Here is a 26218-nt window from a genome sequence, read left to right on the forward strand (position 1 = left end):
TTTCAAAGACTCACTTGTGGCTTTGCCACCATGAATACTTTATCACAGACATCGACTCTCCACAACTCGCTTCGTCACCTGAACACAAACGGGAGCCCTGACCTATTCAATGTACATGTCCAGTACGCCAGCGATGCCCATTGCACATTATTTCACTTTAGCATTGTTATATTTGATCAATTCACACAGCAGACGGCGGTCTACGTTCTTATTACTTCGTGCTTATTACTGCTGATCTCAGTCGACCGTATCACAGGATCAGATATCTGACAAATGGAAAGCGCTGGATTGACAACAATTGAAAGCGTGCACAGCTGTCACATCTGGGCACACGTAGCATTCACGCTGTTGCACAGACCACGGCTATATTGGAGCTTTCTTTTCCTTTTGTCACATCCGCGTCTGCCTTTTTGATGTTATATTGCTTTTGCGAGGTTTCTGGCGTTCAAAAAGCACATGCCGTCATTTTTGAATTTCATTCGCCGGCACCTGGCGGAAGTGAACTGGGTTAGAAAATAAATAGATAGACAAGGTTATGCTTCTGCGGTGGGTTGGCACCCTGCCCAGGATTGGTTCATGCCTTGTGCCCTGTGTTGGCTGGGATTGGCTCCAGCAGACCCCCGTGACCCTGTGTTCGGATTCAGCGGGTTGGAAAATGGATGGATGGAGGTTATGCTTAAATATACAGATTTGCCACAACCAACATGGCGAATCGGAAAACCCACCCGTCAGACGTAGTGACGTCATTCGTAGATTGGCGGGAGATTCGACGTATAATGTGGGTAGTGTAAACAGGGCAAAATGAAATGAACACGATGATGAATTAAGCCCTAAGAATGTATTATCAGAACATAATAATGGTGCTGTTAAAATTACGTTTTAATTTATAAAGTTGCTTTTTGTGTATCAGTTAACCTGCAGTTTAATTCGGTGATGTTTAGTTAGAACCAAAGCATTAAGATTTAACTCGATTTTTTTTTTCATTTTTTCTTTTTTTTTTCCTTATCCGAATATTTTTGGCAGTGGCGATGGCCGATACAATGGGTGGATTCAGCGACAGCGAGGATGAGAGTCAGGAGTTAATGACTCCGGCGCAGCTCATAGGCAAACTCGAGGAGGTGAGGCCGTCGCAATATCTTGATAGCGTGTTTTATTGTTTAACCCCAAAATTAAGCTTTTTAATCGGGCACTGAATTATTCAGTGTTTACAGTGATGCAGTACTGATGCCTGTCACATTTATTTTTTTTCTCGAAACATTGTATTCCCAATTCAATTTTGCGTTTCGGTGGCAATAGTAGAATTGTGCATTTGTAATCGGACTTGTTCGATTTTACTCGGCTAAGTTTTCAATTTTTGATGGAAGTACTTAGAGGTTTCTTTAACTTGACTTACTGAAAGTAGAAAGCTGACTTGATATATATATTTAGGGTTGAAAATTGTAACAAAGAAGAGAGTGTTTTTATACAGAGTGTGGAAGTGTGCAGCATTGTCAAGTTAATTATTGAGCGGTTCCATATAATTGTTTGCCTGGCATTTTGTCCAGAAGCACCTGGCACATTACAAATACAAAGTACGTCTTTTAGGATGCAGTTAGAAAAGCGGCAGGTTCAGTGATTTCTCACAGGAGCGCATACAGTAGTTAGAGGCTGGCTTTAAAACTTAAATTCATTTAGTTAGTATCTCGGGAGAACGGGTAATTTTTTAACATGTCCCATTTGCTTTTTTATTTTAATATGAACAGTATTACTAAAAGCTAAATTAATATTCACTGTCTTTCATGTAGCACTTCTTGTTTGAGGATATCATGAAACAATTTACAAAGCAATTAGCTTTACAGTAAGCACCTCTTTAAAGCTTTGGACTTCAGACTCTGAGGTTGTGGGTTGGAATCTCATATAAGCAAGTCACTTCACCTGCTTGTGCCATTATGGAAGGGGGATAAGTGTAACCAATTGTGTCTCCCAAATGTTTTAAGCCAATTTGGATAAAGGCATCAGCCTAATAATAATTAAACTTATTTGATGATTACACTTTCAACGCCGAAGTATGTTGAATTAAGAGTGCCCTATTTATTGTTTTCATTCATTTTATTTTATTGTTAAAGGCTGGCACTGTCAGTGTGTTTTTCATATATTGTATTTTTAACCTGCAAATTACAACAGAAGATAATCAAAAACTAACTGAATAATTCTAACAGGTTACAGACACATAACGCAGTAATTTATCAAGTTTCTCTCATTTGGATTTATTTTGAATGCAGCTCATATGCTTAACCTGCATGTCGAGGTGGTTTCATGACAAACAATAACTACAAGTATCATGCACTCTAGACAAGTGATACCTGTATTTATTTTTCTGTACAGCTTCATCCGTCAGTAAAGGTTAACTTTCTTAACTCTTGGTACGAACGAAGCTTAACTGAATCTCATTACACATCCCATTTTAGTTCATCCTTGCCATGTGATGTTTGTTTTACAATACTGTACATTTAATCCTAATTTTATATTTCAATGAACTGTGAATAAGGAGTTCAAGTTTGTGCAAATAATCATGTTTTTTTTTATTTTGTTTTATTCTGTTTTGTATTTAATAGTTAGTGGTCAATTTCTGGAAAACTTATTTGCCTTTCTTATTATGTGTGTTTCAAATCAGGCATGGCTGAATGAAAAGTTTGCACCAGAGCTACTTGAGAACAAATCTGAAATTGTGGAGTGTGTTATGGAGCAGCTGAATCATATGGTATATGTATTATCTTTTAATGTCCAAAACAGAATTATGTCCTAATATCTGTCTTTAAGAACTACATTAAAGTAAAAGAATACATTATATTGATCGTGATGCTTTCATGTCATGGTAATGAAAAGTAAGCTCTCCAGAGTACTCTGTGACAAAAGAACAATAAGTAGATGTCCTTGATTTACAAATTATTAATGCTGTATCCCAAATTGCCTTTTCTATAGATGACATTACAAAAATATATTTAAGTTCATAGTGTAAAAAAAAAAAAAAAAGGAAAACAATGTTTGCATGAATTTATCCTAAAATCGTGGCAATTTTCTTGGTAAATTAGGGAATTCAACCCTCACAGGTAGTTTGTAACTTTCTGTAACTATACGTGTGTCTACACCTTGTATGTTTGTATGTATTTAATCTAGAGTTCTTGCCACAAAGCTCAGTACAGGAACAAACCGGTCGAGATATGTTAAAGTTTAATGGAAATTGTCTCCTGGAATTGACCGAGCATCATTGAAAACCTGACCCCCTTACTGTCTGATATTTCAGCTGGCACTGAGTGAGTTGCAAAACACTGATGTGTGGTCGCTCCTGGTTCCTTGTATATTCAATTAGCTTCCAATACTGATTCTTGTATGCCTTTATTTACAGGTTTATCTGCGTCATAATTGTCAAATAAGCTATTTCTTGCCATTTTTTTGGATGTCTTACATAGTCTCATTTTGTGTTGAAATTAGTGAATGGCTACATCAGCATGCATCTGAAACGAAATGAATGAAATGAAAAAATTGTTAAATGTTATTTCCATACTGAAAGGAAAGAAGGTAGAAGGCACAGCATTTTAGCCATATAGCCTTCATCAGGTGTTCTACTTAAAAGGAAAGAGCAGCAGGTAACATAAATAAGAAGGGAAGGAGGGAACAAAGCCAGGACAGATAAAAGGTGAAAGCAGGTGAGAAAAAGCTGCCAGTAGAGAAAATGAAGGGAGAGATTAAAAAAATAGTTGGTCACCCTGGAGAAATATGTGATCTCAGGCTGAGGGTACATCCACACTGCTGCGTTTTCGTTTAGAAACAGACTGTTTCACTACAGTTTTACGATAAATCCTGTGGCCAGCAGCATAACCATCCCTTCAAGGAGACCACGTCCTCTGCCTGTTTCCATTGATGCATGCATGCCCAGTGTAGGTGAACTGTACATCATACACATTTTTGATCAATTTGGTTCAAGGGGAGATACTCTGGAGAGCGAAGACTAGTGGGATGCGGGTTTCATTATTGGGGTTCCCCTTAGAGTTGATGTTACAAGGTTAACCTTTTTAATTTGTGTTGAACCTTCTACAAATAGTATATTACCCTGGTGTGTTTATTTTGTATAAAATATAAAGATGAATTATACTAAATTTTTTATGAGCAACATGTAAATGTACTCATTTTATTTAAAAGTCATGATCACACACATTTCTTTAGCCAAAATACACACTCCAGAATTATTTCTAAATGCATAGTTAATTTTTGCAAGTTTACCATCAAATATAGGAAAACGAACATTTTACTGATCTTTCCTTTATAGGTAGTACAGAAAGAACAAGTTAATTTTAATGTGGTAATTAAGAAGCAATATGGATAGCTTGGCTATCACTGTTATCCGCTTACCCTAGTTCTGGAAAAGTAAAAGAGTGCTGTTGGCAGATTTATTGTTTATAACACAGAACAGTAGCAGAAATTCCTTAAGCTACATCTAAGACGATGATGTTTTTTTATACTGTACACATTGTTAAAAAGCAGATTAACGTATAAAAAATACAATTATTGTTGCTGTTATGAAGAAAAGTAGCATTTTGTTGTTAAAGGTTGTTTTTCTTCATTTACTTCAGGAGGAGAACCTTCAGCGATCAAAAAAAGGAGACCTCAGAGCTACGATCCATCGAATGGAGACTGAAAGAATCCGTTATGTGCTGAGCAGCTACTTGCGTTCTAGACTTCAGAAGGTAAAGGGCAGGGCACTGGAACAGTATGGTGTTTTGTTTTTTTTTTTGGTGTTATCAATCCTGACAAAATTGCAGTTCAGCAACATGCATTTCTTCTACAAAAATAATGTTTGTGCTTTGTTTCCTTTACATAATGAGGGAGGCACTCATTGCACTTCATTGCACCTGCCACAACAAATGCAGGCTGTTTTTGTCTCTTTGTAATATCACATAATATCATATTGCATGAACCATTCAGCCATTCCTATATCACTATATTCTATCAATGTTCAAGCTGATCCTGGCAGCACTGGACGCAAGGAGTGGAAACGACACTAGACAGGACACTAGTCCATTGGAGGGGCCAACTCACACTGTATCCACACTTACATAGCAGTCAATTTGGTATTGCTATATAAACTAATTCTCACATTTTCAGGGGTATGGGAAGAAATCAGAGTAAAAAGTATATATACAGGGAGAATGTGTAAAGTCCACACAAGCAACAACTGGCCTAGGTGTAGGTGGATCTGCAAGGTAGCAGTATTAAACTCTTCCACCTGGGTATAACAGAGCTTTGGAATTTTTTGGTATTATGGGGTAGAAGTAATGTTTTCAAAGTGTGCTATCTGCCTTAAGTTTGCCTAGCTAATTCTGTGATACCTGTGATCCTTTTAGAATATTTAATTACTGAGTTGATCTTGATGTTTATGTACAAATTATTACAAATATATTTTCATGTATATGCTTTTTTGCATTTACATTCAGTTTACGGGATTATGAAAATAGCATGGTATACTGAGAATTCCTTAATTTATTAATTTAGGTTACAAATACATTTTAGAAGCTTTATAATGTAACATGAATGATTGTCCATGTAGATAGCAATGAATCATGGAATGGGATCAACAGAATCATTTGCACAGATGGGAGCAAGTTGGGGTAGACCATGATTGCATTATACCTGGCTTTCATTCAAGGGTTCTCAAACATGGCTGTGAGGCCTCTTTTGACTGCTGTTTTTTTCTTGATACAAGTTTCATAGTTTGTGGAGGAGGACTATGTTTAATAACCCTTGTTCTAATCTGAAAAGTGAGATGTTTCCACTTACTCTTGCTATATGTAGCACAAATGTAGGGAAGTATGTAATTTTTAAAACAAAAAAAAAATCTATTAAGTTTCATGTGTATAGTTGCAGGCCATTAGAGCAGGGAAGAGAATCTCAAGTTGCTTGAACCTTGATTACTGTGAAATATTAAATACTGATTTCCGAAGCAAAGCTGGGCAACCTGGCTAATAAATATTAATTTCTTGGCTTTTTCAGATAGAGAAATATTTCCCTCACGTACTGGAGAAGGAAAAGTCTCGTGCTGAAGGAGAACCATCATACTTGTCACCTGAAGAGTATGCCTTTGCAAAAGAGTAAGCATGTAACTTGATGGATGATAATTTATTTACTAGTATAGAACTTTTTTTTTTTATAATCCAAAGGTACACTAAAGATATAAAGCAGTTTAATTGAAAAAATCTGTAGTTTTCAACATGTCAATAAAGATTATTTTTAAACAATCAGGCAGTAAAAAATTCAAAATGAAAGTCAAAAATGGATAAATGTCTAAATTTATCTTTCATAACGAGCAAACATTTTCGTCTCTAACTCCCAAAACCACCTTATATATTTTAGCTGTACACCCCATTCATCAATTGGTAGCCTGTGGGACAGCCCCAAGTCATCCTTCTGTAACTCATTTTTTTCAGTTATTTAAAAATTTAGTAGAATGTGTTAACCTTGGGTGTCTCTAAAATCAGGCATGTACAGAGAGTTTGAAAGTGACAGGTGCTCAGTTTAGTTCATACTGTAATAAAATAAGTCACTCCACGTTTGCTGTTTTGATTATATAGGGCTGAAATGTCAGTATGGGATTACCTCTGTTTAAAAATTTTGCAGGGTTTAACTTTGTAAAGTTAAAATTTATCCTGCTCCTTCAAGGCAAAAGTTCCTGTTATGATTTCCACATTTGTCCCATTATGGAATTGTTTCAAAAATAAAAATGCATCATTCATTTTTGCTTTGACAGCACAGTCATGTGACCGTCAGCTGTGAGTTATAATTTGAACTTGTGCCATGCATTTGAATGAGTTGCAAATGATAACAAAAATATTTGTTTTTAATCATACAGACACCCGGTTCATTATTTGGACTATATGAATTTCAGTTATGCTTGTGCTTTTGGGCAAACTTTAAAGATATATTTATAGTGCATTACATATTTGTGGACTTTTTATCAACTGTATATACTGTTCCTGAATTATGTTGTAAGTGCTTACACACATGGACATGGACGAGTACCTGAAGAATTCAGAGAATTATGAACATCTCTTTGTTGAGGAAATGTAGCAATTATTGATTTTTGTCTGCATTGTTGTAGTCTAAATGTTGGTTAAATATTTTGTTTATATTCTGCTGTTTCCAGAACAATACTGTTATTCAATTTTCCTAAAGCTAGATTAGTTTTGACAGATCTTACTTATTTTGTACCACCTTTAACAGCATTCAGTGATTTACTGAAAATTGCTTTTTGCTTTGAATTATGGTTAAAGATGTGTTGGATTTTTTTATTTGATAACTGACTATTGTTTGTTACAGTTTTTCCTTTGTCACAATTCTGTTTTATCATACTGTCCATGAAAAAATAAATAAAGGAGCTAAAAGTTGGCAATAACAAAAAAAAAAACAATTCTAATAAAGGAATGGATGCTTTTCATTCCACTTTAGAATATAGTGGACATTAGGATAGTCTGAAAAATTGTAGACAGATTTTGGTTATGTGAATGGGTTAAACTATTGTACCCTAGCATGGAATCAATTGTTACTCTCTCTCCAAAGATTATTTGGAATTTGGGTGTAAAAATTGCTCATTTTGTTCCTATGTAAGCCTGCTTTATCTGGACACTCATTTTTTTGTAATGACAATTACATGATAGGGTATCTGAATTATAGGACTCCAGATAGATTAGTGATGGAGTTGAAGTGTAATTTGATATAAAATTGTATTGTTGTGTTGCTTATTTTTATGCTGAATTTTTCTGCAAGATAAGTACTGTAATTTATTCTTGTAAGAATAATGAAAAGAGAAAGAAACAGTGAGTTGGAATTGTTTAAACACACATTCAGTAACAAGATCCAAATTGTCTATTTCTGCCATAGTCTCCATAAATCTTAGATTTGTGGTGTTGCAGTCCAAATAATACCCAGGTATGACTGTTTAAGAAAGCAATCAATTCCTTGGTTTGAAAGTTTTACTGTTTGATGTTATCAGGAAATAGAATTCAGTAGAAGGGAGCCAAAAACAGAAACGTTTTGGAGCTGAGCAAAAGAAATAGCAAAAATAAGTGTTCACTTACCCTGCTTAAGTCTAAGACAAATCACAAAGGCTAACACTAAGTCATTGTGGAGTGTCATGTTTTTACTGATTTATCTTTTATGCTTTCAGAAATATAAATCAAATCAAACTTGTGGTTATTAGTTTGTTTGCAGTAATAAGTCTTGTTTTCTTTTGCAAATTGAAATAAAGTCTCTTACATTTTTTAATTTATAAAATTTAAATAGTTCTTTTTACTGTATGCTGCAGGTATTATGCAAATACAGAGACCTTCTTGAAAAATGTTGCATTAAAAAGCATGCCCCCAAACCTCCAAACAGTAGACCTGGGAAAGTCTGGTAAGTATACAAACGTGTATATATATATATATATATATATATATAAGCTGCTCACATTTTATATCCTTGGAAAAGATTCGTAAGTAGAAGGCCACCCCTTTTAATTGCATTCCTGGGAAATATTCACAGCAAAATGAACTAACTCTTACGTCTACTTGAAAGGAATAATACCTATTTAAAGCACACAGAAAAAACAGTGTAACTTTATTTAATGAAACTTTATTTGAGACCTGTTTATTTTTACAACATCAGAATCTATAAACAATTTAGAGTAAGTAAAATGTAAGTAAAACTACATTTTCTACATCAGTAACTGAAAAATAAATTTATTAGTAATAACACAATCTCAAATCAGGTTTTACTTTTTAAGAAACTATCAATTGTGTACTAAATAAAGTGATTGAACTCTGCAACACCTCACAGGTAAGCTTCATATATACTTCAGCTATGAGGGAAGAATGTTGGATAGTCTGCTATCACTTGTCTAGCTTTTGACAATCTTGGAATCTGCCTGTATTTCGTAAAGGTTATAGTTCTTTAGATGAGGTGGTCGTATCATTTGGTATGTCCCCTTTCCTGTGTACCAGTCTTGTTGAAGGAGTTACTTGAAGATTTTTGTGGTACAGACAGGTGAGATTAGACCTGCTGTGTAAAATCTTGGATAGATTACTGTGTAGTTTCATTTTAGGGACAGATGTTTGTAGAGCTGTTAACTTAAATTTCATTATAAGTAGAAATGTATTTATTTTTTCTTTGTCCTATGGCAAAGCCCTTAGTGCCTGTACACAAGCATAAAGTCTAAAGTAGCATTAACAGTTACTGCTTTGCTAATTTGTTTACTTGTGCTATTGAGAGCTTTTCTCCTATTGCTTACATGAAACTAAGGTTATTTTCTTATTATTCGTGTTGCAATACCAGTGAGTCAAGCTATGCAAGTGCTTGTGTCTGATTAGTATCTTTTCTAACCTTGAAATACTGCACATGAACACAATCGTTCATTTGATTGCTTTCACATTTTTTTACTGTTCCTTTTTTATGTGCAAATTGTTATTCTTTATTAACCTGTTTATCTAAGTGATTGACAGACTTTCTCTCTTCACAAACACGATATATAGAAGCCATCCATCCATCCATTGTCTCCCGCTTATCCGAGGTCGGGTCGCGGGGGCAGCAGCTTGAGCAGAGATGCCCAGACTTCCCTCTCCCCGGCCACTTCTTCTAGCTCTTCCGGGAGAATCCCAAGGCGTTCCCAGGCCAGTCGAGAGACATAGTCCCTCCAGCGTGTCCTGGGTCTTCCCCGGGGCCTCCTCCCGGTTGGACGTGCCCGGAACACCTCACCAGGGAGGCGTCCAGGAGGCATCCTGATCAGATGCCCGAGCCACCTCATCTGACTCCTCTCGATGCGGAGGAGCAGCGGCTCTACTCTGAGCCCCTCCCGGATGACTGAGCTTCTCACCCTATCTTTAAGGGAAAGCCCAGACACCCTGCGGAGGAAACTCATTTCAGCCGCTTGTATTCGTGATCTCGTTCTTTCGGTCACTACCCATAGCTCATGACCATAGGTGAGGGTAGGAACATAGATCGACTGGTAAATTGAGAGCTTCGCCTTGCGGCTCAGCTCCTTTTTCACCACGACAGACCGATGCAACGCCTGCATTACTGCGGATGCCGCACCGATCCGCCTGTCGATCTCACGCTCCATTCTTCCCTCACTCGTGAACAAGACCCCGAGATACTTGAACTCCTCCACTTGGGGCAGGATCTCGCTACCAACCCTGAGAGGGCACTCCACCCTTTTCCGGTTGAGGACCATGGTCTCGGATTTGGAGGTGCTGATTCTCATCCCAGCCGCTTCACACTCGGCTGCGAACCGATCCAGAGAGAGCTGAAGATCACGGCCTGATGAAGCAAACAGGACAACATCATCTGCAAAAAGCAGTGACCCAATCCTGAGCCCACCAAACCGGACCCCCTCAACACCCTGGCTGCGCCTAGAAATTCTGTCCATAAAAGTTATGAACAGAATCGGTGACAAAGGGCAGCCCTGGCGGAGTCCAACTCTCACTGGAAACGGGTTCGACTTACTGCCGGCAATGCGGACCAAGCTCTGGCACCGATCGTACAGGGACTGAACAGCCCTTATCAGGGGGGCCGGTACCCCATACTCTCGGAGTACCCCCCACAGGATTCCCCGAGGGACACGGTCGAATGCCTTTTCTAAGTCCACAAAACACATGTAGACTGGTTGGGCAAACTCCCATGCACCCTCCAGGACCCTGCTAAGGGTATAGAGCTGGTCCACTGTTCCGCGACCAGGACGAAAACCACACTGTTCCTCCTGAATCCGAGGCTCGACTATCCGACGGACCCTCCTCTCCAGGACCCCTGAATAGACTTTTCCAGGGAGGCTGAGGAGTGTGATCCCTCTGTAGTTGGAACACACCCTCCGATCCCCCTTCTTAAAGAGGGGGACCACCACCCCGGTCTGCCAATCCAGAGGCACTGTCCCTGATGTCCATGCGATGTTGCAGAGGCGTGTCAGCCAAGACAGTCCTACAACATCCAGAGCCTTGAGGAACTCCGGGCGTATCTCATCCACCCCCGGGGCCCTGCCACCAAGGAGTTTTTTGACCACCTCGGTGACCTCAGTCCCAGAGAATGGGGAGCCCACCTCTGAGTCCCCAGGCTCTGCTTCCTCATTGGAAGGCATGTTAATGGGATTGAGGAGGTCTTCGAAGTATTCCCCCCACCGACCCACAACGTCCTGAGTCGAGGTCAGCAGCGCACCATCCCCACCATATACAGTGTTGACACTGCACTGCTTCCCCTTCCTGAGACGCCGGATGGTGGACCAGAATCTCCTCAAAGCCATCCGAAAGTCATTCTCCATGGCCTCCCCAAACTCCTCCCACGCCCGAGTTTTTGCCTCAGCAACCACCAAAGCCGCATTCCGCTTGGCCTGCCGGTACCTATCAGCTGCCTCCGGGGTCCCACAGGACAAAAGGGTCCTGTAGGACTCCTTCTTCAGCTTGACGGCATCCTTCACCGCCGGTGTCCACCAGCGGGTTCGGGGATTGCCGCCACGACAGGCACCGACCACCTTACGGCCACAGCTCCGGTCAGCTGCCTGAACAATAGAGGCACGGAACATGGCCCATTCGGACTCAATGTCCCCCACCTCCCTCGGGATGTGGTCGAAGTTCTGCCGGAGGTGGGAGTTGAAGGTACTTCTGACAGGGGGCTCTGCCAGACGTTCCCAGCAGACCCTCACAACACGTTTGGGCCTACCACGCCTGACCGGCATCCTCCCCCACCATCGAAGCCAACTCACCACCAGGTGGTGATCAGTTGACAGCTCCGCCCGTCTCTTCACCCGAGTGTCCAAGACATGTGGCCGCAAGTCCGACGACACGACCACAAAGTCGATCATCGAACTGAGACCTAGGGTGTCCTGGTGCCAAGTGCACATATGAACACCCCTATGCTTGAACATGGTGTTCGTTATGGACAATCCGTGACGAGCACAGAAGTCCAATAACAAAACACCGCTTGGGTTCAGATCAGGGGGGCCATTCCTCCCAATCACGCCCTTCCAGGTCTCACTGTCATTGCCCACGTGAGCATTGAAGTCTCCCAGCAGAACGAGGGAGTCCCCAGAAGGTATGCCCTCTAGCACCCCCTCCAGGGACTCCAAAAAGGGTGGGTACTCCGAACTGCTGTTCGGTGCATACGCACAAACAACAGTTAGGACCCGTCCCCCCACCCGAAGGCGAAGGGAGGCTACCCTCTCATCCACCGGGGTAAACCCCAATGTACAGGCTCCAAGTTGGGGGGCAATAAGTATACCCACACCTGCTTGGCGCCTCTCACCGGGGGCAACTCCAGAGTGGTAGAGAGTCCAGCCCCTCTCAAGGAGATTGGTTCCAGAGTCCAAGCTGTGCGTCAAGGTGAGCCCGACTATATCTAGCCGGAACCTCTCAACTTCACGCACTAGCTCAGGCTCCTTCCCCTTCAGAGAGGTGACATTCCACGTCCCAAGAGCCAGTTTCTGTAGCCGAGGATCGGACCGCCAAGGTCCCCGCCTTCGGCCACCACCCAACTCACACTGCACCCGACCTCCTTGGCCCCTCCCATAGGTGGTGAGCCCATGGGAAATATATAGAAGCACTGTAGCTAATGTTTCTGAGTAATTAGATTGCAGAGTAAAAGATCAAACTGCAGCCTTTTTAAGTGTGAGGTCAAAAATACTCACCTGACGATCCTAATGTAAATGTAATATGCATCCCTAAATTCACCTGTTTCCAACAGATAAAAAAATGAACCTTTATATTGCTTATTAATTTTAAAAGGGTGTAAGACCTATTTATAAAAAAAAAAAAAAAAAACTGCAGTGAAAAAACAAAATTCAACAGTTTAAATATTATTAGTAGAAAATGTCATTTAGTTTCAGTCAGAAGGCATATTTCACAGAAGAATGGTGCAGTTCAATCCTGTGTATCTAGCTGTTTAGCTGCAAGAACGGGCTGAAGAAAAAAAAAAAAACTGGAAAATTGTAAACTTTGGCAAGAGCATGAAACATGACAAAGTAGTAGGCGTCAGCAGAATTCATATTACAGGCATACAACACTTATGAATAAGCTAAACAGAAAAGTTCCATGTGAATGTATAATATTAATGTACTGGAGAGAGTTTGTGCTGCAGCTTGTTGTCTTGTGCAAGTTAGCAAAAAAAGAAAAAAACACTAATGTTAATATACTCTGCATACATTGACTACTGACATTGTGTAAATTCTATGTATTTTGTTTTCAATAGCAAAGATAATGTTATAATGCCTTGTAACCTCCTTTTTGTTTGTCATTAATTCAATTTCTTTCATTTTGTGTCTTGTGTTCAACTACATTTGAATAGTTTTGTGATGTTGAAGATATTGTATATTATTTTACACTGCTTTTGATACACCCTTAATACTGTTTTATTAAGGACAACAACTTTTCTTGGTAAAGAACTTGGTTTCTTGTTTACATTACTAATTAATGTTTCATCTTGACAATATATTCATTACTGTGTTTTGCCAGTGCTATGAATAGCTATCCACTCATAAAACACAAAATGAATTAATCCCTGATACAGCTCTTTTCTTTATTTCCTCTTAGTTCCTAAACCCAATTTAGATTCATTTGTATTTCTGCGGGTGAAAGAGAGGCAAGAAAATATCCTAGTAGAACCAGAGACAGATGAACAAAGGTAAGATATGATGTAAACGTTTTATCTATATTACTAAACCACAGTTTAATTTATGCACCGACGGCGGACGCACCGCATGTGCACTGCGCCTCAGAGTCAAACCCAGCGGCTTCCCCAGAGTCAGTAGAAGGCGCCCAAACAACACAACCTGTGAACTAAACCTGCTCTAATCCATTGTGCCATGACAGAAATTCAGTATTAAAAGTAAGAGTTGTACCTAACGACACAGCCACAGAGAAACAAAAACGAGACAGCATGGATAAAAACAATTAACGGAGGCTCCTACAACGCGCTTCACAAACACCAGAAGCAAAGAAGTCACGGCTCCAAAAAGAAACAGCTCAACTAACGGAAATACAAAAACGAGCCCGAAAGGATAAAAACAATGAACGAAGGCGCCTACAATGCGCATCTGCAACACCAGATGCAAGAGAGGCACGGATCCAAAAAAAAACTGCAGAAAGGCTACAAAGTCGTTTTAAAAGGTTTAAGACGTTCAGTATTCCAACAAAGAAAAAGCCAAAGACAGGAACGACGGACAGACACTGAACAATTCCGCCAGGTAGCTGAGAACGCATTCTATAACGAGTCCACTGTTCATGAAAATTCATTGGGATTAATGAGTGTCATTTGCAGTCATTGTCATTCACTTAACTTCCTTGAAGAAAAAACTGCCAGTACAACTGATGAGTTTACACGTTGTTGTCAAAAAGGTCAAGTTAAGCTGCCTCCTTTGGATGTATATCCTGAATATTTACGGAAGCTTTTGACTAACAACGTACCCGAAAGTAAAAGCTTTATGGAATGCATTAGATCCTACAATAGTTCATTTGCTTTTGCATCTACCGGGGTTAATATCGAGCCACCACCTGGGAATGGCCCATACTGCTTTCGCGTGTGTGGACAAATATTGCATCGGATTGGAACTGTGCACCCTGAGCCAAATCACGACCGCAAATTTGCACAAATTTAGTGTTACATCTAGATGACGCAGTTTATCAACGAATGAACATGCCTGAAAACAAGCAAAGCACAGAGCTGATAATGAGAAACGTAGCTGAAGTCATAAACAATCACCCATTAGCTAACTCCTATAAAAATGCTACATGAGGTTGAAAAAGAAGCCAATACAAATGCCGAGGCGGAGGGTGTGGCACCAGCTAAAATTGCCTTAGTGCTAATAAAGGACAAAGAACAGGATCCGAGACGATACAATGTTCCCATCGTTAATGAAGTGGCAATTGTGTTTCAAAGTAAAGACGGTGAGCCTCCGTTTCACCGCAATATTGTCATCATTTACGTCCTGATGGAACCAACCAACCTAAATTCCAACACGTGGACATCCATCCATCCATTTTCCAACCCGCTGAATCCGAACACAGGGTCGCGGGGGTCTGCTGGAGCCAATCCCAGCCAACACAGGGCACAAGGCAGGGAACCAATCCTGGGCAGGGTGCCTACCCACCGCAGACGCGTGGACACTTGTTTTCCTAAACTTGATACTTTGACATACCCCATTCTGTTTCCAACTGGCCAGGAAGGATGGAGTGCTGGCATTTGCAGATATAAAAAAAAATCAAGCACAGAAAAGATCACATGTATTAATGAGAGAATATTTTTCCTACAGACTCTCAGTAAGACACGAGTTTAATCCATTAATTAATGCAGGAAAGCTAACACAACAATACATAGTTGATGTTTACGTTCGAGCTGGATTATGACTCCTAAAAGTACACAACTTCTACCTAACGACACAGCCACAGAACAACAAAGACGAGACCGCATAGATTAAAACAATACACGGAGGCTCCTACAACGCACTTCAGAACCACCACAACCAAGGACATCATTAAACGAGCCCGTATGGATAAACACAATGAACGAAGGCGCCCACACAAAGAAACTGCTTTAGCACAAATGTGTTTGGGAACAGAAAGTGATTGCCATTCTTGGATTTGCGATTCTTTCGAGAATCGCGGGCTTACTGGTATGTAGCTAATCAATTATTTGCATGACTGTTGTTTCTTGCTTTAAACATGCATTGTTACTCTAGGGAATAACCAGAAATTTGTTTATACAGTAATCCCTCCTCGATCGCGGGGGTTGCGTTCCAGAACCCCCTGCGAAAGGTGAAAATCTGCGAAGTAGAAACCATATGTTTATATGGTTATTTTTATATTGTCATGCTTAGGTCACAGATTTGCACAGAAACACAGGAGGTTGTAGAGAGACAGGAACTTTATTCAAACACTGCAAACAAACATTTTGTCTCTTTTTCAAAAGTTTAAACTGTGCTCCATGACAACACAGAGATGACAGTTCCGTCTCACAATTAAAAGAATGCAAACATATCTTCCTCTTCAAAGGCGTGCGTGTCAGGAGCAGAGAATGTCAGAGAGAGAGAGAAAAAAGCAAACAAAAATCAATAGGGCTGTTTGTCTTTTAAGTATGCGAAGCACCGCCGGACAAAGCAGCTGCAAGGATGTACAATGTAAAGGTAGTCTTTCAGCATTTTTTAGAGGAACCTCCGTATCCTCTAGGCCAGTGTGCGAACAGCCCCTCTGCTCACACCCCCTCCATCAGGAGCAGAGAATGTCAGAGAGAGAGACAAAGAAAAACAAACAATCAAAAATCAATACGTGCCCTTCGAGCTTTTAAGTATGCGAAGCACCGTGCGGGAAGCATGTCGCTTGACAAAGCAGCTGCAGAGAAGGGAGCAACGTGAAGGTAATCTTTCAGCATTTTTAGACGAGCGTCCGTATCGTCTAGGGGTGCGAACAGCCCCCCTGCTCACACCCCCTCCGTCAGGAGCAGAGAATGTCAGAGCAAGAGAGAGAGAGAGAAAACCAAACAATCAAAAATCAATACGTGCTGTTTGATCTTTTAAGTATGCGAAGCACAGTGCGGGAAGCATATCACTTGAGAAAGCAGCCATATTTAAGCCCAGCAAGGAAGAGAGCAGTGTGAAGGTAATGTTTCAGCGTTTTCTGAGAAGCGGCCGTATCCTCTAGGGGTGTGAACAGCCCCCGTTCTCACAATATATTTGAGGAGTTTTATTTAATACGTAATACGTGCTCTGGTTGGGTAGCTTCTCAGCCATCTGCCAATAGCGTCCCTTATATGAAATCAACTGGGCAAACCAACTGAGGAAGCATGTACCAGAAATTAAAAGACCCATTGTCCGCAGAAATCCGCGAACCAGCAAAAAATCCGCGATATATATTTAAATATGCTTACATATAAAATCCACGATAGAGTGAAGCCGCGAATAGCGAGGGATTACTGTAGTCTTATTTCTACTTCAGCAAACTAGAGCAGCTTTCTGTTTTGTTCCTAAATTCTGTTACTGTTTTAGAGACTTGCCGCTACTACTTTCATATTAATTTCAGTATTTCATCAGTAATGTATAACTGCTGAATTAAATTTTACATCTTATCAAAATACTAAGGTTAATATGTCTGTTCTGCAATCGCAGCCATAAGAATTGAATTAGGTATCAGTCAACTTGGAAACTAACTGCTTCATTTTGATTAGTAAATACCTCACTAGTAGCTAAAAATAGCCCAGCACAAGGTCCGTATCATAGTAAGTTGTATATTGTTACAGTATATGTGGTGATTTCTGTTTCATTAACCATTTTTTTTATCTGTAGTTGATCAATATTGGCACCATTTTGAACAGAAGGTCATCCACATGTTTCATGTGATTTTAGTGAGATTTAGGGAATCATAGTCTTTCTGAGGTGACATTTGTCAATTAGGCAGTGATTTTTAAGAATTAATGACTGCCAATGTTTTTGTGAGTAAATTTATTTGGATAACCAAATATGTTGCTGGTTACTAATCCCAAATGAAAAAGAAAATGCTTTGTTAAAACAAGATAGTCAACAAGTTTGTTTTTTTTTTCCTTTTTAATGTTTGCTGCCACAAGGGCACATAATTTAAAATTGTTTTGCTAAATTTTCTTTTCAACATATGTACTATATTATTTTACTCTCGTAGGGAATATGCTGTTGATTTTGAGGAGGGATCACAGCACCTAATACGATACCGTACAGTTGCTCCCTTGGTAGCGAGTGGTGCTGTTCAGCTCATTTGAGAAATCCAGTACAGCTGGTAAGCATCTAAATCCAATTAACTCATTATCTTTGTATCTGTGGTGTATAACAAGAATACCAGATAAATGCATAAAAACACTGGTGAATCTAAATTGGCTGAATATTGTTGAGTGTGGTTGTGTATATACAGTATGTAGGCCTTGCAATAGACTGATATCCTATACAAGGCTGGTTCCTGCTTGAAACTGTTAAATTGGATTCAGGAAATGAATTTATGGATTTGCACCCAATGCAGGACATATGTGATTGGCGTGGCTTGTAAGTTTCTGTACTTTTTAAAACTTATAGCCTGCCTTAAGCTTGCATTAAAATAAATCAAAATGTTCTTAGATTAGTATTAGTTATGTACATGAGAAAAATGTATCTTGTTTTCTCTTTTACACTTCTAGGTACAGCCTTGTGCATATCAATCTTCTAACAAAAATATTAAAATAAAGACTTTTTTATGGATAATGGTAAACATGATTTTTAAGAAGATTAAGAAAAGTAATGATCCAGATGTGTGGCATCTGTAGAAAAATAGAAGTTTAGAATGTTGAGTAATAATAGTTGCCTCATGGTAAATACTGTAAAGGGTTAATGTTTTTCATTTTACATGTTGTAATATACTGAAATGTTTTCATCTGGGAAAGAATATGCTTTGTGATTTGACACAGAACTCGACACCCTAGACTTGTTTAGTGGTGAATCTTGATGTGAAATCAGTAGACCTCTTTGCAATGATCTGTTCTAGTGGTAGGGTAACTGTCTGCTCTGAATGACTTAGGGCAAAAAACAACAAATGTAATTGCTTTTTTGAATAATCAGTGATAAAATTAAGATTTGCAATTCAGACATGAACATTCTTTTACCAAATGTGCTTATTTACAGCAAGTTGTTAACTTTAATATATGTAAGGATTGCTGTGGAGACTAGTGCTGGGCGGTATACCGGTTCATACCGAAAAACCGTTTTTTATTTTTTTTTATGATATGGATTTTTCTTATACCGCAACACTGGTTTAAATTGCCTAAACGACGTTCGGAACGTGGCGCAGCGGGAAACTGTTCAAGTGGGGACCTTTTTCACTGCTACACCGCTAAACACAGATTTGTTGCACTAGGGCTCTTTTTCACTGCTACACCACCAAATAGTGGGTGGTAGCATAGGTATGCTGCGCGGTGAAAATGGACAGAGAGCATTCCGAAACTGAACTAAAAGTGAAGTTGAACATGTGATGAACAGAAGAACTTTTGCCAAAAAAAAGGAGTCACCTCCGTCGCCTGGAGATACTTTAGTTTTAAAAGGTCAGATGTGTAAATACTGTTTCTATACTACTGGATAATACTGCAAGCCAAGTTGTACTTGTTTTTGTACTTGCTAGTGTATGTTTTGCTTGTATTCATTCTGCGATGTGCTATCGACTCGTTCAGAGATGGGCGCAACTCTGAATGGATGGCATAATTAAACATGTATAACGAAGATATTTTTAAAGTTCTGAACACTCCGTCGGCTAAGTTAATAACTAGTTTTAATTTCACAGACGTTTATCGTGTGGTGATTGGTAATTATCGTGTGGTTTTGGTAGAGAGCAGGAATATCATGAAGTGAATGGATTCTGTGCGGTGATTGCTGCAGGCACCTGCTCTTAGTGCGGAGGAAGTCAGTTTAAGAAGTGTAGTGATTAATGACTGGGTCGGGGAACACTTAACACAAAGTATTTGATGTGCTGCATTAACTTGCGACGGGGTTTGAGAAAATCTAGTAAATTAAACATTGATTTTAGGATGAAGTTTAGTTTACAACATTCTACTTTAATTATAAAATAAACTGAGAATAAAGTGTAAATGTCGACTTTAATCTTGACATAGTCAACGTGTTGAATTTATTCTCGACATATAGTTTGTTTTTTTCTTCCGTGTCCATATTTTTTTTTCTTCACAGTGGCCCTAATGCGCTTCCATAGGGCTATACCACAAACAGCATTATAAATGCAAGTTGCAGTTTTTATTATTTATGTATATAGCTTAGCTTGAAGCAAGGTCCATATTAATGCGGTTTGCCTAAATGATGGTACAGTTGGTAAGATGTCATCACCAAGTTGCACTTGTTTTATTTTATTTTAATTTGGTGAATACTGTGTAATGCACCTGGGCTTGAAGCCTTGAAGTAATGGTGCAAGTATCAGTAATACTATTATGTATTTTATTGTTATTATTTATTAGTTTAAATATTATGCAGTTTAATGATGGTAAATTTGTTTAAAAAGTCACTTAAACGTGTCAGTGGACAGAGATTAACATTAACAGAAAGTGTAGTTGGTTTACAAAAAATATTTACTATTTATTCCTTTTCTAAGACATGTTCAGTGCAATCCAACTTTTGACAAACACCTCTGGATATTTTACTAAGTCTAAATGCCTCTTTGGATGGTTGAAAATATGTTGTCAAAATCATAGTTTAAGCTTTTGCAAATTTTGTTCAGTTAAAGGTTCTATATTTTGACTGCATCTGTCATGCAATGTGATTCCTTCTCTTTAGTGCCACCCCGTTGAAAACTATCACTTTATAGGGCCATGCAAACCTGGATTAATACTTGTGTGCACATTAAAATGTCTTTTTGTACGATGTACAATTCTCATAACAGTCTAATAGGTTATTCTTCGCCAGTCTACTGCAGTAATTGCAGTGGAAAATGTGGTTAACATCCACTCATGCATGGGGGAAAAAAATACCGTCTAATACTGTGAAACCGGCAGAATTTAGAAAAATACCGTGATATAGAATTTTGGTCATACCGCCCACCTCTAGTGGAGACCATGTCCGGGCAGTGAGTGCATGCTCAGAACTAAGGCTTATTTCTCCCATCAGTATGTTCCTTATATGGGGACATCTAACACCAGATCTGATGAAAGTTAAATAACTGAGCCAAAGCAAAATTGGGACATTTGTGTTTCCAGGAAAAGGTTCATTTAGGTTTATCACTTAGCTTTGTTGATACAGCTAGCACACTGACATACACCCAAATTTTAATTTTTTTTTTTTTTTATTACTCGTCTAAAGAGGTGAGTAATTTGATATAATTTATGATAATAGCAGTATAATTTAAATTCTGATTAAAATAAGCACAGTAGACAGCAGATGTACAAAATTTTAACACGTATCCTCCAAGTTTGCATCAAGATTTCACATGTATGAAGGATTTCATTTAATATCCTTTTTTGAGTTCCACACCATCTTCTTTGCTGTTATAAGAATCAATGTACATTTTTTACTGAGAATAGCATAATATTCAGAATGTATAAAATATACACGAGGTAAGCAAAAGACGTTCTCATTGACTTCTGAAAGAATAGTCTGATACAAACATTACATTGGTCTTCAATTAGGAGCAGATGTTTTACAATTTTAAATGCTTTGGAACTCTATTGGATAGCACTCTGTGTCCTTGGTTTGATAAAACATCATTAGACTGCTATAGCCACATGCTTTGAACATTTAGCATTTACTTGTAATTTTGATTATCTTCTGATGTTTGTAGCATTACATATTTTGTATGGAGGTACAAGATTCAAGCTCATAATAAACAGATGTGAAAGCATCACTGATCGAATAATAGGGTTGCTCCTATTAGGTTTTTAAGAGCGATACCGATCTTCGATTTTCATGTTACTTGATTGGCTGATTCCAATTCTGATACTGTTTTTTTTTTTTTTTCCCTCCTTCCGTTTTCCTCCTCTTAAGTTAATGCATAACCAGAAGTTTCTGCATTTTAAACAAACTTGTTGTCCAAACTCAAACGGTTTCCGTTTTAATTGAAAAGGCTAAATAAATGTCTGAATTCCTTAAAGTAGCCTTTTTTGTCGTCTATTTACATACGACTTCTCCAATTACTTGTTTTTTGTTTTACTCCACTTTCTTTAACATAAAGCATAATCTACCAATCACCTCTCGTTCACTTATAAAACAAGCCTCCATTCGTTGCTGTTTGTTTACACTGCAGGAAGTTTGCTGCAAAAGAAAAAGGATGCATGCTGGCTCAACTACCGTATAACATCGCCTTAAGAAGCACTACAACCAAATTACTGTACAGTTATCCCTCCTCCATCGCGGGGGTTGCATTCCAGAGCCACCCGCGAAATAAGAAAATCCGTGAAGTAGAAACCATATGTTCATATGGTTCTTTTTATATATTTTAAGCCCTTATAAACTCTCCCACACTATTATAAACATTTCCCTCACAATTATACAGCATAAACCCTTTGTATTCTCTTAGATATTAGGTAAGATTCGTTGAAATTATGTATGTAAACACAGTTTATATACAGTAAAACCTAAATATTATTTTAAAGATATCAAGCGTCTCCGATATCACATATGTTACAGCCATTACGAAAGACAGGCCACCAGCAATAAGTACGTACAATGCAAGAAAAATTGTATAAAGTAAAATGTGTGTACAGTGACACTAAACTATGTACATGTAATAAGTACTGTACGTAGATAATTAATTATGGTTACTCACCAACAATGACATGACAACTTGCCCGATAACAATGAGTTTAATTTTACTGCACAACAAAGGATAGCGTTACAGCTCTTCTAAAGGAGCCTCTTCAGGCGACTGTTTAGCACCGCCGTTGTTCTTCTTCCAGCACTCTTCAATCCAAATCCCTAAAGCAAATTCCATCCAGACTACTGCCTTATCACGTCCACTTGCAACTCGTTTTGCTCCCTGGTTAAAGGACACTGCGGCCATAGATCTTGTATGCTTTTCCTCCTTTTTAAATAAAAGAATCGTGGACTCATTGATGCTGTAATGGTGTTCTGCAGCGGTGTAGCTGTTCCCTTCCTTCAACATATCCAAAACTTACACCTTTTCTGCAATCATTTGCATCTTCTGTTGGCACATGGACACGGCCCCTGAAGCAGTAGCAGGAGCACGTTAATGCTGAATGAGTGAGATGAGACTTCCTGGTTAATGCAACACTCCGTCGCTGAGCCAGTCAGCAACACACAGGAACTTAACTGCGTGCTCTGATTGGGTAGCTTCTCAGCCATCCGCCAATAGCATCTCTTGTATGAAATCAACTGGGCAAACCAACTGAGGAAGCAAGTACCAGAAGTAAAAAGACCAATTGTCCGCAGAAACCCGCAAAGCAGCAAAAAATCTGCGTGTTATATTTAGATATGCTTACATATAAAATCCGCGATAGAGTGAAGCCGCGAAAGTCAAAGCGCGATATAGCAAAGGATTACTGTGTGTGTGTGCATATATATAAAAATTAATATAAAACTAGCATGTGTTTTTCATGTCTCTTGTACTGATTTGGCATGGCCTATGCTGTTTAATGTGGCTGGTAAGAACAGAGCAGATTTCCACTTGTGAGGCGTAAAGGGAGATTCAGCCAATCAATTGCTATACTCATACTAGCCCAATCCTCGCAGAACCTTATTAAGAATCAGAACCAGTTATAGTATTTCCAAGACATCTGCAACGTTAGGAAAATTGTTGTATGTAGCTCCTTCTAATCAGGCCATGCAGCCTATCTGAAAACTAAAGTAGTACAGAATAAACATATGTTAAATGTTTTGCTTTGTCAGTGTAGGTGTATGGGGTGTATTTTTTTTTTTTTTGGCCTCCATGTAGTATTTTTAGGTTATTTATTTATATTACTACTCACGGTACATGTCGAAGACTGGTAATAGGAAATATTTTTTCATTATTCTCTTTCCCTACATGTACTTTCAGTGCCCCCTTCTCTGTGTTTGCACATGTCTGAAACTGACTTCCCTGGCTCACTTTCTCGAGTGCATTTCCATAAGCCTGCTTCTCAGACTCTGTATTTTTGAGGCACCTTTGTAACTTCCTGTCTGGTTTTGTACTTTCCACCTTTAAAAGCGGCTCACGTGGCGTGCTCCCTATGCCATTACTCCTCCTCATGCATGTTACATTTGCTTTTCCTCTTTTGTCATGTCAACAAAGCCAAAGTAACCAATCCGATTGCTCTGAGGAACTGGGCACACAGACCTTACTGTTTTATTGTATAGTAGATGTTAACAAATGATGATTGGTGAAGACTGTTTATTTTTTTTAATTTTATGAATAAATAGTATGTTTTTTGGATTACTTTTTTTTTCCTTTGTATAACCTAATTCTTCCCATATTATAAAAATTATCAAAAACATTTTAAATGTTGTTGTTTTTACAGTTGTAGCAAAACAGGTAATTTTTATCTTTTTATGTCAGTACCATAGACTTGATTTTGCTTTGGCAGGCTCACAGTATGTTTACAGTTTAGCTGATTGCATAACTTCAGCATCTGTTAAAATGTTTGAGTCTGTGTCCTTGAATTAATCAGACTTGCTGCATACATTTCCCAGCATTTAAGTAAACTTTTAAGCATTTCTACTGCCCATTCTTTAGATAGACAAGTTACATACAGGTAGACATTTACATCAAGTTTAATCAAGTTAATTGAAAACATTTTTGGAAAGTCAATTACTAAACCACTTTTTTAATTGCTCATTTGATTTAGTCTAAAATCTTCTACCTCTGTAGTAGTCCTATGTTAATTCAAAGTCTAAAAGCATTCACTGCTTTTTTTTTTTTTTAATTTATTTTATATTAATTTCTCCTGGTAATCTTATAATAAGATTAGGATGCCCAGCCTCTTTCTGCTGACTGATCCCTGTCTAAAATACTTCTCTACTACACAGATTCACCACTGCAGGAGCAGCCACAAGTCAGAATCAAATGTAAATTTTAATATGCCTTTTGGATAGAAATATTAAATTTTGTGAGTCTGAAATGTTGAAAGTTTTGCCTGCTTCTGCTTTTCCAGTTGTTCCTACTTATAATATGCAGAACAACATGTTTTTAAAGTACCCCAGATAGTATACTTTAAAACCAAGTTCTTTTATGTTTTAGCCACGGAAAATGTATATAAAGCTGATTTGTGTGTCATGTGGTGGCAGAAATGAGATTTTGGCAGAATGTGTTAGTTTTAATTATAAACTTTGCAAATACATGTGGAGAATGTATGTTATAGAGAGATACCACATACTGTAGGTGTGAATAGAACTTTACAAAATGTTTTTTGTTCATTGTTTAATAAAGTTTATCCAGAAGGTTAGCTGAACTAATAAATAACTCTTGCCTGTTTGTTCATAGCCTTTAATTGTATAATTTATGCCAAATACATTTAATTATTTCCTATTATATCTTACTGTTTAAGTGTTTAAAGTGTTGCTTTAATTTAATTTGCAGGATGAATATTTATTTTTTTTCACCCTTCTTTGGAAAGCTAAAGCAAAATATGATGTGGGGATGAATTCCGAAGGGTTTCTTTTCCCTGAATGAATACCAAGCTACAGTGTAGTCTGCCACATAAAGGTTTTCTGAGCATCTTGCTGAATTTTGCTCACTTTAACCAACGATGCAGAGAAGATTTAGCTTTATTCCGTTTTGACAAAGTGCATTTTTTATCTTGGTTTTCTCCATGTCTTTAATGTGTTAATTCATTTGATTTACATTTCCCTTCAGTAGAATTTAATGCATTTTAAAAATCCTCACAACCTTATAGAGTCAAGCTGGTTGCTTAAGATTCCTTTACCTGTTGACAGAATATTATATTTATTGCTTAATTTAATTAAAAAATGTTATTCAGTATAATAAATGAGTAAATATATTGAATAGTAAATGAGTATAATCAGTAAGTGCTATCAGGATAAGTAGTATATAATATATAACTGCAGTGTAATATATGAGTAAATGAGAAATAAATGACTAAGTGCTTATAATAGTTAATGGTGATTATATACTTACTGAATGTTTGTCTGAATATTACATGTTATTTTATGTTTTGTCATGTTTGTCACTTTTGCAGTACTTCACAGATATATGCAGTAGAAGATGCCTGGACCAACTTTGTATTTGAACTGCATAGCTGGGAATGTGTGTCACTAATGCGAAAATAGAACATTTGAAGATGAATTAGTCCTCCCCTTGTTCTAAATTAACCTGACATACACACTTAAGGAGAAGGTAATGGCATAGTGTGCTACTGATCCATAATTTTAAAGACACCAGCACTTATTTAAGCCTTTGGAGCTTAGTCTTTATGATTTGAGGTTTTTGATGCACGTCAAATGCTCTGATTCTATAATTAGTAACGGGCTCCTTAAGCAGGTTTATGTATCACAGGATTAAATTAGCTTCATTGAGAGAATGAAAAGCTGGTGGAGTCTGTTGTGAAAAACAAGTCTGTTTCATATACCTGCTTGCTTAGTTTTGGTATTGTACCAGTACTACTTGTAAATACTGTATAGCTTGAATTATTAGTACTTTTTCTGTGTCTTTCATTTCTGTATAAACACATAACATTTCTTTAAAAATGGAAAAAAACTCCTGTTATACTGAAGATATTAAATAAGTCTGAAATAATTCCCTAA

At 38.3% G+C, this 26218-nt stretch overlaps 1 protein-coding gene across 2 annotated transcripts; it reads left to right on the top strand.

The window, feature by feature from the left end:
- Positions 1 to 731: 731 nt before the first annotated feature.
- gins4 (GINS complex subunit 4 (Sld5 homolog)) lies at positions 732 to 26218 on the top strand. Of its 2 annotated transcripts, none has more exons than XM_028799498.2 (8): positions 732 to 1118; positions 2654 to 2740; positions 4611 to 4724; positions 6028 to 6125; positions 8336 to 8424; positions 13578 to 13668; positions 17670 to 17783; positions 25654 to 26218. In XM_028799498.2, the coding sequence occupies exons 1-7, from the start codon at positions 1029 to 1031 to the stop codon at positions 17764 to 17766; spliced, it is 666 nt and encodes a 221-aa protein (XP_028655331.1). In that variant the 5' UTR covers positions 732 to 1028; the 3' UTR covers positions 17767 to 17783; positions 25654 to 26218. The 2 variants fall into 2 exon arrangements, with proteins under 2 accessions (XP_028655331.1, XP_028655315.1); XM_028799482.2 differs by having other exon boundaries at positions 743 to 1118; positions 25664 to 26218.

Source organism: Erpetoichthys calabaricus, chromosome 1, assembly GCF_900747795.2.
Source record: "Erpetoichthys calabaricus chromosome 1, fErpCal1.3, whole genome shotgun sequence".
Lineage (NCBI taxonomy): Eukaryota > Metazoa > Chordata > Cladistia > Polypteriformes > Polypteridae > Erpetoichthys > Erpetoichthys calabaricus.